Raw genomic sequence first — 16,530 nt, forward strand, 5'->3', positions numbered from 1 at the left:
TTGTAGTGATGATAGTATCATCAGCTTATTAAATACTCACGAGTAATGATAAGACCCACTAAAATAAAACACGTGACATGATACAATTATTAAAATAAAAGACGTGAAATGATACAATTGGTTAATGATTGGGCCCGAACCACGTAAAAATCATGTGTTTTTTGGCAAGTCATTGTTTGGCCAACATAATGAAAGACAAACATACTGAATCATCTCCACTTAATACGATAAAAATGGTGAATCAAATCTAGAAAGGTTACATTGTCCTACACATATGTTACCACCAATAGGCCAATGGGTTCTGACTCCACCAGCTTTCATACCAAATTATTGAGTCCTAGCATTGGATCAATTAAATGAACCACATTATGGAATAACAACAGTACACAAGACCATTTAAAAATATTCAGAAATTATTTTACAGACATGGAACCAAAAGCCCAAGCACTGCCGATTTCCTGAACATCGATAATATATATATAAATACCAAAATATCTAATTATATATTGCACTCAAAAGCATGTAAAGGTTTTGAATTATATGTCACATGAAACTCAATAACTAATTGCAAAAACTTGAAGCAAATCGTGCAGGAGCAAACCAAATAGGATCCTTATTTGCAGTTAATTGAATATGCATCCCATCCTTGAAGACGGTACTCACGAGCTGTCTCTGCAGGGTCCGCAGCCTTGATAATTCCACGACCCACAATTATGATGTCACTACCTCTATCAGCAATGACCTGAAAAACACTTCCATTTTATGAGAACTGCAACAATTGCATCAAAAGATATTTAAAAAACAATTGATGTATGAAATGTATAGAAAGCCTTCCTCATGCATGCTTGTCCAATTTCTTTACAGTAAAGGTGTACAATACTTGAACAGAATGTTTTCTCAACAGAAATACGTGATAAGAAAATTTAATTTGAAGTATACATAAATATATTTGTCAAGGAAAAAAATACAATAGATTTGTAATTACGATTTCCAACATGACATCCATAAACAATAACATGGTAACACAGTTCTGCACATGCAGATAAATATGTAAATATATATATATATATATGCTATATTTTAGATTTTCCTAATATTTTGGCAATAAATGATTTTTTTTTTCATAAGATTATATTAGAAAGCATTCAAAAAGGAAAATGCATCCCGCAAAAGCTGCACAAAGAACCAAATAGGGTCTCTAACCACTCAATATGTCCAAAAAAATCAACTCTCTCCCCCGTGAATTTACAATTTCTCCCATAAACCCAACAAAAAAGATAGAATTTCATCGCCCCAGTAGAAAACTCCTCCCCATCAAAGGATGTCCTATTCCATTCGCTCCACAACCACCACCGAACACATGAGGGGCTTAAACACACAATGGCTCTACCCTCTCCAAACCTCTGTCAGGCCTCTCGAGGATTGGTAAGATCATACCCCAGCTGTCCTGAGCTACTAGGCAGTGCAATAAAAAATGATCCACCGTCTCTTCATCCCTCTTGCACATACAACACCAATTAACAACAACTTGTCCCCTCCTCCTCAAGTTGTATCCAACGTTAGAATCCACCCCAAAACCACTGTCCAAGCAACGAGGCCACCTTAAAGGGGCCTTCGTGCGCCAAATAGCCCTCCACAGAAAAGACGGCCCCAAAGCATCCGAGAGACTCATATAGAAAGAGTAGAACATCAAACCTCCCTAGGGAAAAGAGCACAGAGACTAAGGAATCAGACCATCCACCATCCACCACCTGACGATAGAGCAACTCCAAGAACCCAATGGCGTCCTCCTCCCAATCATGGAAGTGTCTCACAAAGCGTACATTCAAGTCGTCCTCCTACTATCAAGCCGATAACAGTCAACAAACAAGGCATGTCTTCCATCCATAGCAATCCAAAATCTAAGGAAGATTCATGCCAACAATTTATCACCACACCAAATATCCGCCCAGAAGCGGATATCCCTGCCATCCCAAACTCTGAATTTGATGTGTTTGGAAAATTCATCCCACCCCTTCTTGATGAATTTCCAAACACCACCCCTCCAGAAATCCTCACCTCTCAAGAGCACCAACCAACCACCCCTCCTCCACAAATCTGTAAAAAAATAACCCTCCTCCACAGCCTCTGCCTCTCCATACCAAATCTCCAAAACCACTTCCCAAGAAGAGAATAACTAAAAGACCCCAATCTCCTGATCCCCAGGCCACCCGTCTGAATCAGCCTGCATACCTGCTCCTGGCGAACGAGGTGGTACTTTGAATTCCTCCCCCATACCTCCCCAAGGAAAGTTTTGCTGGAGCCTCTCCATCCTTTTATCCACCAATGAAGGAATCTGAAAGATAGAAGGTAAATGGGAAGACTCAACAACGTGCTTTTCATCAGAGCGACCCTCTCACCCTTCAAAAGATAATGGTTCTTCCACCCTACAAGCCTCCTCTCAACTGACCCAACCTCCCAGCCTCCTCGAAGGCGACCCCAAAGGTAAACCCAGATAAGAAATGGGGAAAGAACCAACTCCACGACCAAGAGTGTCAGCCAAAGCTTGAATCTTTGCAACCTCCCCTACAAGAACTAATATACTCTTCCCACATTAACCTTCAAACCAGAGTCTGCCTAAAACCAAATCAAAACAAATCGTAAATATCTAACCTGAGACTCAACTGTATCCAAACAACTAGAGTTCCATCTGCAAACAATAAATGAGAAATCTCGAGCTGATTGGATGCGCCCCCGCCCACCGTGAATCCTCTGATAAAACCAAACTCCATAGCCCTCAACATCATCCTACGGAGAGCCTCCATCACATTAATAAACAGAAAAGGAGAGAACGGGTCCCCCTACCTCAAACCACGGGAGCTGCTAAAAAAACAATCTGTTCACAGAACTGAGAACCTGATTGAGAAATGCATAACTCAATCCATCTCCTCTAACTCACATGCTTGTAGGTTTTTCTACATCAAGTTTACAAAGAGCCCCTGGAGTACCACTACTCAGTCTGGAGTCCACACACTTGGTGGCAATAAGAACAGAATTCAAAATTTGACGATCACCAACAAAAAGCATTTTGGGACTCAGAAATAACTCTATGCATTTCTCGAATTGGCCATAAGAGTGAAATGCTTGAAAAGTACCCATCACATCTTCCCTAACCACCTCCCAACACTCGAGGAGTTATCTCATAGAAAATACATCTGTCCTCGGAGCTTTGTCTCCACTACAACTCTTCAAAGCCATTAGCACTTCCACTTCACTGAATGGCCTCTCCAGCCCGTATATGTCTGCCTCTGAAATCAAGTCAAACTGCAACACCCTAAGCAATGGTCTCCAGCTAAAAATCTATGTTTGGCCTATCACTATATGTGTACCATTTTATCGATAATGGTGAATTTGTTAATGATCAAATATGGCAAATCATAGATATTAATTTTCAGAGTAGGGGTTATTTACAGAATAAGAAGCAATGGGCCAAAATTGAAATTACTATAAGTGGATGTAAAATGCAAGGGAACACTGCGAATATGTCTCATAGCCATCAATAGGTATGGCAAAACTGCCTTTTCTAGACCTCTTCTTTGTCAAATACTACTTGACAAAACTGCCTCTCTCTCGACCTCTTCTTCTGTCACATGCTACCTCAGTCCCCTGGAAAGAGTGCCTAAGTTATTTTTCTTATTCTTCTTCTTTTTTCTGTTTATTAACTTTTCTTTTTCGATGCTCCAATCATGTTAGGGTCATTTCCTGCAAACCGTAGGTTCAGTGTCTTAAATAATATTTTCCCTTTTCACTTTTGATACTTTATTGATTCATCATTTGAAATTAGTTTTAATAATTTAATTATTTTACTGTCTCCATTATTTTTTGAAATTCTCTCATTCTTTAATTGTTTCCAAATCTATTTATTTGAAATTTTTAATTAGTGATACCTACCAAAAAATTAAAAAAATTGATAGTGCTTCTGCAGGGTCAGCTTCGTTTCCTCTGATTGATTCGTGATTTCAAGAACATTTAAATTTTCTTCTACTTCAGAGGCAAGTCCGAGATGGTTGGAGGGTGATGCCGCTTTGTGTTTGGTGGGGCTTGTGGCAAGAGTGGAACAGGCAATCCTATACTAGAGAGGAGGTTCTAATATGAGTGCTTAAATTCTCTATACTTAGTTCTCTATTATTTTAGGTTAAGAGTTGCAATTGTAACTCTTTGAGGGATATAGTGGATGTTGTGGATATGTTGAAAGTATAACGGGCTTCTTTGGCCCTTGCGCTCTTTTGTTCTTGGGATGCACTCCCCTTTTGAGGTGTCATTAATGAAATTTTACTTATTAAAAAAATGATTTGTTCGGTTTCTAAGCGGGTTTTCTTCATCTGAAGAGAATTACTCGATTTGTTAAACTTCATTTCATGCATATTTGGTCTTAATTCATAATAGTTAGACTTTTCAGCATAATTGGAAAGCACTAAGGAGACTTAAAACTTACCAGCTAGCTAGAAACTTAAACACATGCCCCAGAATATATATGTGGGAATAAGCTGGAATCGATTGCTCATATGTTGTGCTTTTGTCCTATTGTGTAAGTGGTATGGAGAGCTAGCCCTTCGAGGCTCGATTTTTTTTTTCAAATTTTCCTTGAATATCTGTTTTGTTCAAGGTTTCATTTATATCGACCAGGGCACCTGAAGTCCCACAATATGTCGAATAACCTTTAGTTGCCCCAACATCCAAAGCCTCAAGTGGAGGAGCATGCAAAACAGTGGATAGGAAGGCTCCAAAACATTGGAACAAAAGAGCACAATTCTCTATACTTAGTTCTCTATTCTTTTAGGTTAAGAGTTGTAATTGTAACTCTTTGAGGGATATAGTGGATTTTGAGGATATGTTGAAAGTATAATGGGCTGCTTTGGCCCTTGTGCTCTTTTTTTCTTGGGATGCACTCCCCTTTTGAGGGGTCTTTAATGAAATTTTACTTATTAAAAAAATGATTTGTTCGGTTTCTAAGTGGGTTTTCTTCATCTGAAGAGAATTACTCGATTTGTTAAACTTCATTTCCTGCATATTTGGTCTTAATTCATAATAGTTGGACTTTTCAGCATAATTGGAAAGCACTAGGAGGACTTAAAACTTATCAGCTAGCTAGAAGCTTAAACACATGCCCCAGAATATATATGTGGGAATAAACTGTACTCGATTGCTCATATGTTGTGCTTTTGTCCTATTGTGCCAGTGGTATGGAAAGCTAGCCCTTTGAGGCTCGATTTTTTTTCAAAATTTTCCTTGAATATCTGTTTTGTTCAAGGCTTCATTTGTATCGAGTCTATCGACCAGGGCACCTTAAGTACCACAATGGAATCAATTGCTCATGTGATGTGCTTTTGTCCTATTGTGTCAGTGGTATGGAGAGCTCACCCTTTGAGGCTCAATTTTTTTTCACAAATTTTCCTAGAATATCTGTTTTGTTCAATGCTTCATTTATATCGACCAGGGCACCTGAAGTCCCACAATATGTCAAATAACCTTTAGTTTCCCCAACATCCAAAGACTCAAGTGGAGGAGCATGCAATACAGTGGATAGGAAGGCTCCATCCAAAACTGTGATAAAATTTTAGTTTAGCAGCAGCAGTTACTACAATTGGCAATAAAAGAATGGGAGAACATTTCGGAGAAGTAATTACAATCCAAAAGATTCGGCACCTTGCCCGAGGTCATCTAATTTCTTTTTAGCTGAAGGACAGTAATGAGAGCAGGCATACTATAAGTGGTGTATGGAGTCCTCCACAGAATGGTTGTCAGACATATTAGAAGTGTATTGAGTCTTATTGTCTTAGTCTGTTCAGTTAATTGGGTCGATAAGTGTAATTAGTTGTATTGAGTGGTGGGAAAGATATGTTCACTGTGTGCTCTAAAGTAATTTGAGAGAGTAGACCCTAATTTCCCCTTCAGGTAAGCACCTTCTGTGTCTATTCTGAGTTTCTTTATATAAAATTGCTGTGTAAAAAAATTATCAAACAATGATGACATCTTTTGAGGGACAAGTAATTTGTTTAGCATGGATATATGTTAATATATTGACCAACTCATACTCAACTCTGAACGAATAATATACTTTTTGAGAGATACTGTGTGTGGAACTCTTCTATAATTATAAAGAGGCAAAATTATTTTCAAATTTCAACTAGCCAAAGGGTGTATAAACAACGTAAAAAGACTTAACTAGCATATGTATTTCATATGCCAAATTTTCGTTAAACATAATCTCTCTTAATTGCCTAAGGGGTCAAGCCTTCAGGTTCTAAAGTTCGAGGTTGCAAGTGAAAACACGGGTCATTGTTCATCAGGATGTTCATGTTATTTTCCCTTAAAATTTACTTCACTCCATTCCCTAACATGCACATCTAAGTAGAATATATCCAATGCATATATCCAATGAATAATGATCAAATATGTCAAATTTTAAAAAATATATTTTGGTTTAGTTTCTTTGTTTTCCACTCTTTCCCAAAGCGTTGGCTGAGATATTGGCAACCCTTACTAGTTAGTCTCACCAGAATTTTGCATTTGTCACATAATCAACTTGCTATATTCTCCATGAATATTAGGGCTGTAAATGAACCAAGCGTTCCACAAACAACTTCGGGTCGGCTCGGCTCGCTAAGAGCTCAGTTCGTGTTTCTTTGTTTAATAAACGAAGCAAGATCAAACAGAATTTTCAAGCTCAATTAATAAACGAACCAAGCTCAAACAACCCCATGCTCGGCTCGTTTGTTCGTGAATATGCTTGTGAACAAAGCTCATAAACATGTTCGTGAACATATGTAATAATATATATACACACACTAATATGTGTCTAATTTTATAATTTAAGAACTATGCGTTCAAGCCCATAAATAAGGTTTCCTTAAGAGCATTTAGTTTTATTTCAATCCATAACCAAACCCAGCCCAAAAACAGTACAACCCAACTCATAGTTGTCAAAGGCGCCGGAGGCGCGCCCCTGAGGCGCCAGGTTAGTGCCTTGAGTGTACTCAAGGCGGTTGGGTTATATAAGGCGTGCGCCTTTAGGAGCAAAGCGCCAGGCTACAAGCGCTAGAAAGGCGCGCCCGCATGAAACTGTTGTTTTTAACTTCTTTTCCTTATTTTTTTTGTTTTGTTTGTGACTCTGTATTGTTATATTATATGTATTGTATTATTTTATTACTTAATTAAGTAGAAAGCTCAAAGCCAAAGCCTATTGCAAGTTTGCAACATAACAAACAAAAAAAAAAAGAGAAGCAAAGGAAAGAAGAAGACAGACTGACAGAGGCAGCGAAGTACTCACTCGGGACTCTCGGATCTACGTCGGCTCTCTCCTGGCAGATTAGTTCTTCTTCTTCTCTCCTTCTCTCCTCCTCCTCTTCTCGGATCTGCCGGATCGGTGATTCGGTCAGATTTTTTTTTTCTTCTTCTTCTTCTTTTCTTCTCTCGAGTCTGGGGCCTCTCGGCTCTTTTTTGCTAGATATTTATGTCATTTATTTCTATTTTTCTTCTTCTTTTTATTTTTTATTATTTATTTTTTTTCCTCCAATTTTATTCTTCTTTTTCTTTTTTTCTTCTTCTTCTCTCGAGTCTCGGCTCTCTCCTGGCAGATTTGTTTTTTTTTTCCTTCTTCTTTTTATTTTTTTATTTATTTGTGTGAGGTATATTTACCTGATTTATTTGTGTAAAAAGTTGTATTTGTTCCATTCTAACATGTTGTTGGTTTGAGGAAATGCATTTTTATCTAATTTTGTTAAAATGAAATAATTAGTTAAGTGTACTCTAATTTTGTAAAATCTTGGTATACATTGTTGGATCGAAATTTTTGGCAGCTTCAACTTTTGTGATAATTAATATTCTCGAGTATTAAGGACCATTAGGCACAAAGAAGAATCGAAGATAAAAAAGTGCTTTGCATATATACATGAAGAGCAGAAATTGCTGAATAGAAAGTAACTAATATTTTTGGTGAGGCCAGTAATCATGTGTCACGGACTGCTTTTTCTCCAAATTCTTTTGCTCTTCACTAAATTATACTTAAGCTCGGTGAAAATGGAAACATGTAAATTATGGTGTATACGGAATCATAATCTCATTAAAAAAATTTAAAATGTATGCATGCAAAGTGATCATAAGATGTGTTGATTAACTGTGGAATCAAAAAGCGCAATCAATCTCAACATGGAAGTTTGGAACAAAGAGAGAATGAAAGGAAAGAAGACACCCAAGCGAAAGTGATTGCTCTTGCCAATGAAGCTGTCACATTGTCAATACTCAATACATTACCTTACCCACCCAAAAAAACAAATGAAAAGTCAATAAATTGAAATTAATCATAAGGTGCTAACCAATAAAATCATAGCATGCATCCAATTTGAGCTAGTGACCAAATTCTAATGAGACCTTAAAGAATAATATTCTGCTTTTTGCATTTTGCCAAAGCTTTGTATTTATTTTTTTAAATTGAAATGTTAATATTGCTAATTGCTTTGAAGCTCTGTATTTATTTTATTATTTTTTTTTTTTGCCAGAGTTGTTGTAGACACTGATTACATGATGCTATTATTTTGTTATCTTGAATTTGATTGTAGTTTGTACTTTAAAAGATGCCTAGTGATGGTTCAAGAAAGGATCCGGCATGGAATTACTCACATTTGGAGAATCCGAAAGATACAAATGCCGTCACTTGTAACTTTTGTGCAAAAGTTACAAAAGGAGGTATTTGTGCAAAAGTTACAAAAGGAGGTATTTATCGGGCTAAACAACACTTAGCTGGAGGGTATAGAAATGTGAGTGCATGCCCAAGATGCCCATCTAGTGTTAGAGAAGAAATCAAAGAGTACATGAGTAAGAAAAAGGAAGAAAAAGATCAAATGAATTTGTTACCTAGTGATGAAATTAATTTCATTGATGGAGAGGATGAGGATGACATTATGGAAGTTAACAATCGGGGAAAAAGGGTAGCCAGTGCAGGTAGTGGCAGTGCTAGTGTCAATTCCTCAAAGATGCAAAAGCAAAAGGGACCGATTGATTTATATTTCACTCCCAGACCGGAAATTGTGGTACAAAAAAGAAAGGAGGGGGGAAAACAAACAACCATTAATGATGCATGCAAGAAAGAGTTGAGAGGAAGAGCGTGTGCTGCTTTTGCAAGGTGGATATATGATGCAGGAATTGCATTCAATGCTATTAAGTATGATAGCTTTGCCGAGGTTGTTGAAGCAATTGGACAATATGGTCCTGGCATGAAACCACCTAGTTATCATGAGGTGAGAGTTCCTTTGCTTAGGAAGGAATTGGATAATACCAATGCTTTGATGAATGACCATAGAGAGGAGTGGTCAAAATTTGGATGCTCATTAATGGCAGATGGATGGACAGACAAGAGAGGGAGAACATTGCTTAATTTCTTAGTAAATAGTCCAAAGGGAACCATGTTTATTGAATCGATAGATACTTCTTCTTTTTCAAAGGATGGTGACAAGATGTTTGACTTACTTAATAAATTTGTGAACCGCATTGGAGTAGCAAATGTCGTCCAAGTCGTCACAGATAGTGAAATCAAGCAATAAGTATGCCGGTAAGAATGTTCAATGTTTATAACTTTTAGAGTTTACATTCTTTACAAATATATAATTTAAATCAATTTTGATTTACTCATTCTCTTTATATCATTTTTTCTTTTTTCTGTTTGGTTTCAAATAGGGAGGATGTTAGAGAAAGAACACCCACATTTGTATTGGACCCCATGTGCTGCTCATTGCTTAGACTTGATGTTGGAAGACATTGGGAAAATACCGTCCATCTCTAGAACAATGCAAAGGGCAGTGGAGTTGAATAGTTATATTTATATGCGTCCAAAGTTGTTGAACATTATGAGGAACTTTACTCACAAAAAGGAGTTGCTTAGGCCTGCTAAGACTCGATTTGCTACATGTTTCATCACATTATCAAGTATTCACAAGCAAAAGAATAACTTGAGAAAGATGTTTACTTCAGAAGACTGGAATCGTAGTAAATGGGCGAAAGAGGAAGCCGGTAAAAGAGTTGCTTCTTATGTTTTGATGCCTTCCTTTTGGAACAACATTGTCTTTAGCCTTAAGGTTTCCGGTCCTCGTATTCTGGTTTTGAGATTAGTTGATAGCAAGAGAAAGCCTCCCATGGGATACATTTATGCGGCTATGGATAGCGCTAAAGAAGCCATTGCAAAATCATTTGGGGGAGTAGAAAATAAATACTCAGATATTTTTGAAATAATTGATAAGAGGTGGAATGTTCAACTTCATCGCCCTTTGTATGCAGCAGGTTATTATTTGAACCCAGAATACTTTTATTCAAATCCGAAAATTGAAGAAGATGAAGAGATTGCAAAGGGTTTGTATGCATGCATTGCAAGGTTAGTCCCGGATGTCAAAGACCAAAACAAAATTACTGAGGAGCTGTCCTTATATTCTAAAGCTGAGGGCCTCTTTGGTAATCCCTTCACTATTAGACAAAGAAGTACACGAGGACCAGGTAAAGTGGTAAAGTATATTAAGTTAATATAGCTACGTGTTAAAATTATTTTGACAATAGAGTCGATAGAAAGATGAAGCTAAAGCTGCCAAACATCATTATTAATTTTTTTTTAATAGCTAATTGGTGGGAAGCTTATGGCAAGTCAACAAAACTTCTCCAAAAGTTTGCTATAAAGGTTTTAAGCCTTACTTGCAGTTCTTCTGGTTGTGAACGAAACTGGAGCGTGTTTGAGCATGTAAGTATATATACTAACTAGGTTTGTAATTTAATTGTTGAAAGTTAAAATTTTAATTTTTTATACTTACTAGTTAAAGTTGAATTTATTGCAGCTTCATAACAAGAAAAGAAATAGGCTCGCTCAAACAACTTTGAATGATTTAGTATTCATCAAATATAATAGAGCATTGAGGCGTCGATATAATATGCGTGACACTCTTAATCCCATTTTGCTCGATGACATTGATGAGAGCAACGAGTGGTTAACGGGGAGGATGGATGATTCTGATGCAGAACATGATCTAGTCTATGAAGATGATTCCTTGACATGGGGTGATGTTGCTAATTTTGCTGGTATTGGAGAGGCTAGCAGGCCGCAACGGTCTACTAGATCAAAATCTAGTTCTAGTTCACGGTTACTAACAAAGGGAGCAGGAAGTTCTTTAGTTCGACTTGTGGATGAGGATAAGGATGATTCAGATGAGATAGAAGAGGATCCTGAGAATTATGAATCATTTAGTGACGATCAAAATGATGTTATGCTTATTGATGACGAGGATGATATTTAGATTCATTGATGTTGTCTTCTTAGGAAGAAATGATGTTTATGTTTGTTTTAGTTTTATCTTATACTTCTCCTTAGTTGACTTTTGCATCTTTATGTTAATATGTTTGATTATTCACTGTTTTGAACTCAAGTACTTGATTTACTTGGTTTTGGCATCTTTATGTTGAATATTTAACTTAAGTAATTCATTTAGTTGACTTTTACATCTTTATATATACTATTGCATCTTTAATACTTTATTGGGTGGGTTTTGTCTTCTTTTTTTTCCAACGGGCGCCTTGCTTCAGTCGAGCGCGTGCCTCGCCTTGCACCTCAGGCTCCAGGAGGCATTTGTGCTTTTGTGCGCCTTGAGCCTTTAACAACTATGACCCAACTAGGTTTTTATAATTTTATCCCTTTCAAAATAAAAAGGCTTAAACCAATCTAATTACAGCCCATCGTACGCTTTGAGAGAGGCAACCCTAATCTATGTCTCCCTCATTCACATGACCTAACAGGACATTCCCAAGCAAAGTAATGTCAGCAGCGATGAGCAGCCACAACACAATCCAGTAACCATTTTTTTTTTTTTTTTGACAAGTCACACAAATTACTAACCATTGGAAGTAGTTAGCGGCAAACGACCAAAACACTGACAGCACACCTTGTAGTATATTTTCAAGTCGATTTTTCCATTTTTCTCTTTGTTTTCGGAAATTTTCTCTCATTGATCTTTCTCCCTCTTCTGCCCTCATATGAGTCATATCGGCATGAATTTTATATATATGTATACATATATATGCCTATTGAGATAGATAGATATATATATATATATATATATGTACAGATTGTATCCCCTAAACGAGCGATCAAGCTGAGCCTGTTTTCTTTCAAACATTTGTCAAATCGAGCTCAATCAAGGTTAGGAAAAGCTCGTTCGAACATGAGCCGAGCTTGGACATCCCTTGAGTTTGACGAGCCGAGCCTGAACACTCCAAAGCACAGCTCGGCTCGGATCATTTACAGCCCTAATGAATATATTTTTCATGAAAAAGAAAAACATAAAATAGGAAATGTGTGAATGTGGGTATACCCGGTCTGCAGAAAATCCAATGAACAATGAATGGAACTTACAGAATACGGGGTGTTATATTGCTGGCCAAGAGCATCACCGCCTTTTACCAATTGAACTCCAGGAGTTGCATGAATAAATGCAGGATTTCCTGGTCCTCCTGGCCATGATGCTGGATTAACAGAGATGAAGCCAATGACGAAATCTGAGTGTTCCTCAGCAATTTTCATTGCTGCGGCTGTGTAGTCTCCCTTGGCAAGGTTACCGGCTGAACTCATTTCAGCAAGTAGCAACAAGCCCCTACCACGAGGCAAACCCTAAATATAGCATGAAATTTCCAAATTTTATCGATGAGTAACTTTTCGGCATTACTATATGTCCAAGTTGAATTTAAGTAGCCCAACTAATGCAAACCTTCAATTTCAGACCATCAACAATTCCAGGGCCTGAGATAATGTGAGCATTAACTATATCCGCCCAATCCAATATTCGGAAGATACCTCTGGAGAAAATTTAGGCAAGAGTAAGAAAGCAACAGAAGATAAATCTAACACGAATCAATGGATAGAAAAGAAAGTCTCACCCTTCATACTGCATTGTCACTGTATTACCAATGTCAGCAAATTTACGATCTTCAAATATTAAGAAATTATGCTTATCTGCAATCTTCAAAAGAATTAAGAATAATTAGCAATAACTAGCAGTAATTTCAAGTAATAAAACTTTACATAACATCACGAACATTGGTCTATATTTACTTAATACAAATGATGGTAATCACTAGCCTCAAAATGTAATGGATTTCAATGTTACTTGCTCAACAAACCACAATGCTAAATTCTAGCAGAGAGGGAAGAGCCAGCAAAACATTAGTGGATTAATCAATTATATGTAGTAGAACATTTCTAGACAAGAAATTCAGGGCTAAACTTCTAAACAAAGCTCAGCCACAAAAATTCCATAGAAGCTGACTCTTCAAAATTGTACTCAGGCTGCAGCAGGAACTGGGAACTACATCGGAAAATGATATAGACAGTAAACATTGCGTTCTTTGAGAATACCATAAATTATTCTTCACCAACTACCATATCTTGCACTTTAAGCGATGGCAAGCCTGTGTGGCTTGAATTTGGATGAAAATCGACATGCAATAGTTAATTGCATAAATTAAACAAAAAGAAAAGAGATTCAGTTAAGGACATTAGATATTTAGGTAAAATGCAAAACGAAAAAGGAAACGATGTGATGCATATTTTTGAAGTTCCAGCATATGTAGGGCAGATCAGATATGAGTTCAAAAGGGTATTGTGGATGGTTGAATGCCATTCATTTCGAATCCAAACAGAGATTGAGAACACCATTGTCCTCATATTTAAAACAACATTTATTAGGCCTAATCTCCGCAGTCCATAAGCACTTCCACCAAATCTCTTGACCGGCCTTTTCCTTGCTTACTATCCCCTAACATTTTGACAACTATTTCAAGACTCAACAACTAAGAGTAATCACATGCACATCATTTCCTTGATTATCATATCAAATATACAAGGAACTCTTGATAGTCTTATGTTATCTCCTCTTTGCCAAATAAGTGACTTTATTTTCCACAAGAGTGATGCCCCACCAAGATTGGCACCATTACAAAGTGGAAACCGTCAAGGAAAGATATTACATAGAACAGTTGTAGGATGTTAGATGTCACCCCAATTAAATTCCTTACAATCATTTTCTATTATGACTACCACTTAATTTACCAACCCATCTAAGATGGTAAAGTAGTATCTATAAATATAATTTAAGACACAATGGAGCCGTTCAATTACCACAACACGTCTAAGTGCACTGTGAAAGTAAATTAATATAGAAACCACACAATTGAGTGTAATGCCAGGGGAAGGGAAAGACCAAAGTTAACGTGGATAGAGTTAGTATGGAAGGCTACGAAAACATGAGCAGAACAGAAAATAGGACTCACGAAGCCAATCACAAGTAGTTGGGAAAAGGCTTGGTCTTTTGTTGTTGTAAATACCTTTCAGTCACGGATATGGAGGAAAAAATAAAATTGGTACAGCATCAAACTTGTCCATACTTAGATTATGGATATGATAGGAAGGTAAAAAGGCTCTTCTTGTACCAAGTATCCAAATGAATTCATTCTAAGCAGCAATCAGCTTAAAGTTGGGAAAGAAAGTAAGTAATTTTAGAAATATACCTCACGAAGTTTAGAACCAAAATCCGGGGTAAAATCAGGCAATATATCAACATGGGTTTTCAACATGCAGATCTCCTGTCCAACCTGCATGAACAATCAAATCGGCATAATAAAATATGCAAAACAAAATTCTAGGACTTTGGTAAGTTGTACTAAAAAATGTACAAACAATCTAAACCATAATGACAAGACACGCAGGTATTGAGAAAATTCAACGACTGCGAGTCAATAGCTTCATCTTCTTACTAGGAAACCGTTAAAGTAGTTACTCTCAAGTAGACCTGTATAGAAGTTTGGCCCAATCCTCAAGTAGACCTGTATACAGGGCAACACAGACCCAAGCAAAAGATTGATAATGGCCCAGTTAGTGGCCCACTTAAACGCCCAAAAGTGGGATAATGGCCTAGGTTACAATGCGAGCGCCTTGCAAATTTTGAACCAGGATCTGTGCCTTGTGGAGAAGAAGGCAGTGACACTGATACACTACAGTGGAAAAGTTGCGACTTACGGTTTTTTCTTTAAATAAAAATTAAAAAAACATTTTCCATTAAAATTTCAGATATTTTCTAGAGAAACAAAAGGGTGTGGTTGTTTAGTCTCACCTTCTCAGCAATGTCAAGCAACTCAGCAGCAGTGGCAACATCGGCAGCCAAACAAAGATTACTCTCCTTCTTCACCATCACCTCAAACAACCTCTTACTAGTTGGATTCTTCGCCATCTTCGCTCTATCCCCATAAGGAACCTTAACCCTAGGGTCCGCCGCCGGTGCCGGTACCGCAACCTTCCGATTATCCTCCAGGAACTTCAGCACCATCCCCTCCGTCTCCTCCGAAACCCTCCCCTTCTCCTTCAAAATCCTAACCATCTCAGTCAGCTTCACGATCGAGTGCAGCGTGATCCCATTCTGCGCCAAATTCTCCCTCCCCCCTTGCTCCCGGTCAATCATCACCACCGCGTCCGTCACCTTCAGCCCCGCCGCACGCAGCGGCGCCGCCGTCTCGAGCACGGAGGCGCCGCTGGTGACGAGGTCCTCGATGATGAGACAGATTTGGTTCTCCTTGAAGGCGCCCTCGATGGCCTTGGCGGTGCCGTAGTCCTTGATCTCCTTGCGGCGCATGAGCATGGGGACGGCGTTGGCGGTGGAGATGCAGGTGGCGATGGGGAGGGCGGTGTAGGGGACGCCGCAGACGACGTCGTAGGAGGTGGCGGAGGGGAGGGAGGCGATTAGGGTTTGAGAGATTTGGCTGAGGAGGGTGGGGTAGGAGACGATGAGACGGAGGTCGATGTAGATTGGAGAGGTTATGCCTGATTTCAGCTTGAAGCTGCCGAATTTCACGGCCGAGATCTCGTGGAGTTGCAGAATCAGAGACTCCATTGATGCTGCCGATGACATTCTCTCTCTAAAATGCCAGAGCCCTCTGTACTCTGTTTTTGAGTGTGGGGGTTTGTGGAGCACTGAGATTGTACTCAATAAATCTCTCTTTTTGTTATGGAAAAAATAAATATAGTACAAAATAAAAAATGGTAAATTACACTTATTTCCCCTGTAATGGCACTTAACTCCCAAGCATAATTTTACTTATCTCCCTGTCAATATTCTATGCAGACTTTTCTTCTTTCATAATTTCATTTATCTCCCCTACAGATTATTATTATTATTATATTGCGTTTGGTAAGAGTAATAAAATAAAAGAATATGGTCATTATCATTCTATCATTTTGTTGGACCAATTTCAAATTTAAAATAAAATAAATTTCACATTAAATTATCTAAAATACCTCTTTTAAAGACAAAGAAATTAATGTAATTAACAAAATAACATTCTTTTGCCAGTGGAGGAAGGCGCCGACAGTGATGGTGGCGGAAAGCGACAGTGGTGTTAGTGGTGTTAATGGTGGTGGTGGTGGGGGAATGTAGGGGAGGTAGCAATGGCAACAATGGGGTAATAGCAGTGGTG

General features: G+C 38.0%; 1 protein-coding gene across 1 annotated transcript; it reads right to left on the reverse strand.

The window, feature by feature from the left end:
- Nucleotides 1-343: 343 nt before the first annotated feature.
- On the reverse strand, nucleotides 344-16,042 carry LOC132295125 (uridine 5'-monophosphate synthase). Its single transcript, XM_059793240.1, has 6 exons — nucleotides 15,174-16,042; nucleotides 14,572-14,655; nucleotides 12,943-13,025; nucleotides 12,774-12,861; nucleotides 12,422-12,676; nucleotides 344-742 (listed from the first exon to the last, which is right to left on the reverse strand). Exons 1-6 carry the CDS (start codon nucleotides 15,963-15,965, stop codon nucleotides 614-616), a joined length of 1,431 nt encoding a protein of 476 aa, XP_059649223.1. The 5' UTR covers nucleotides 15,966-16,042; the 3' UTR covers nucleotides 344-613.
- Between the last annotated feature and the right edge of the window lie 488 nt (nucleotides 16,043-16,530).

The sequence above is a fragment of the Cornus florida genome, unplaced genomic scaffold (assembly GCF_030987335.1).
Source record: "Cornus florida cultivar Cherokee Brave unplaced genomic scaffold, ASM3098733v1 CherokeeBrave_3.0.0_Hap2_Chr02, whole genome shotgun sequence".
Classification (NCBI taxonomy): Eukaryota; Viridiplantae; Streptophyta; class Magnoliopsida; order Cornales; family Cornaceae; genus Cornus; species Cornus florida.

Bases quoted from the DNA above. Each gene is read 5' to 3' on its own strand.
- LOC132295125 (XM_059793240.1), bottom strand. From the start codon at position 15,965: ATGTCATCGGCAGCATCAATGGAGTCTCTGATTCTGCAACTCCACGAG. The intron at 13,026-14,571 runs GTATATTTCTAA...ATTCTTTTGAAG, and splicing joins TTGGTTCTAAACTTCGTGAG to ATTGCAGATAAGCATAATTT. The intron at 12,677-12,773 runs GTTTGCATTAGT...TGCTATATTTAG, and splicing joins TTGATGGTCTGAAATTGAAG to GGTTTGCCTCGTGGTAGGGG.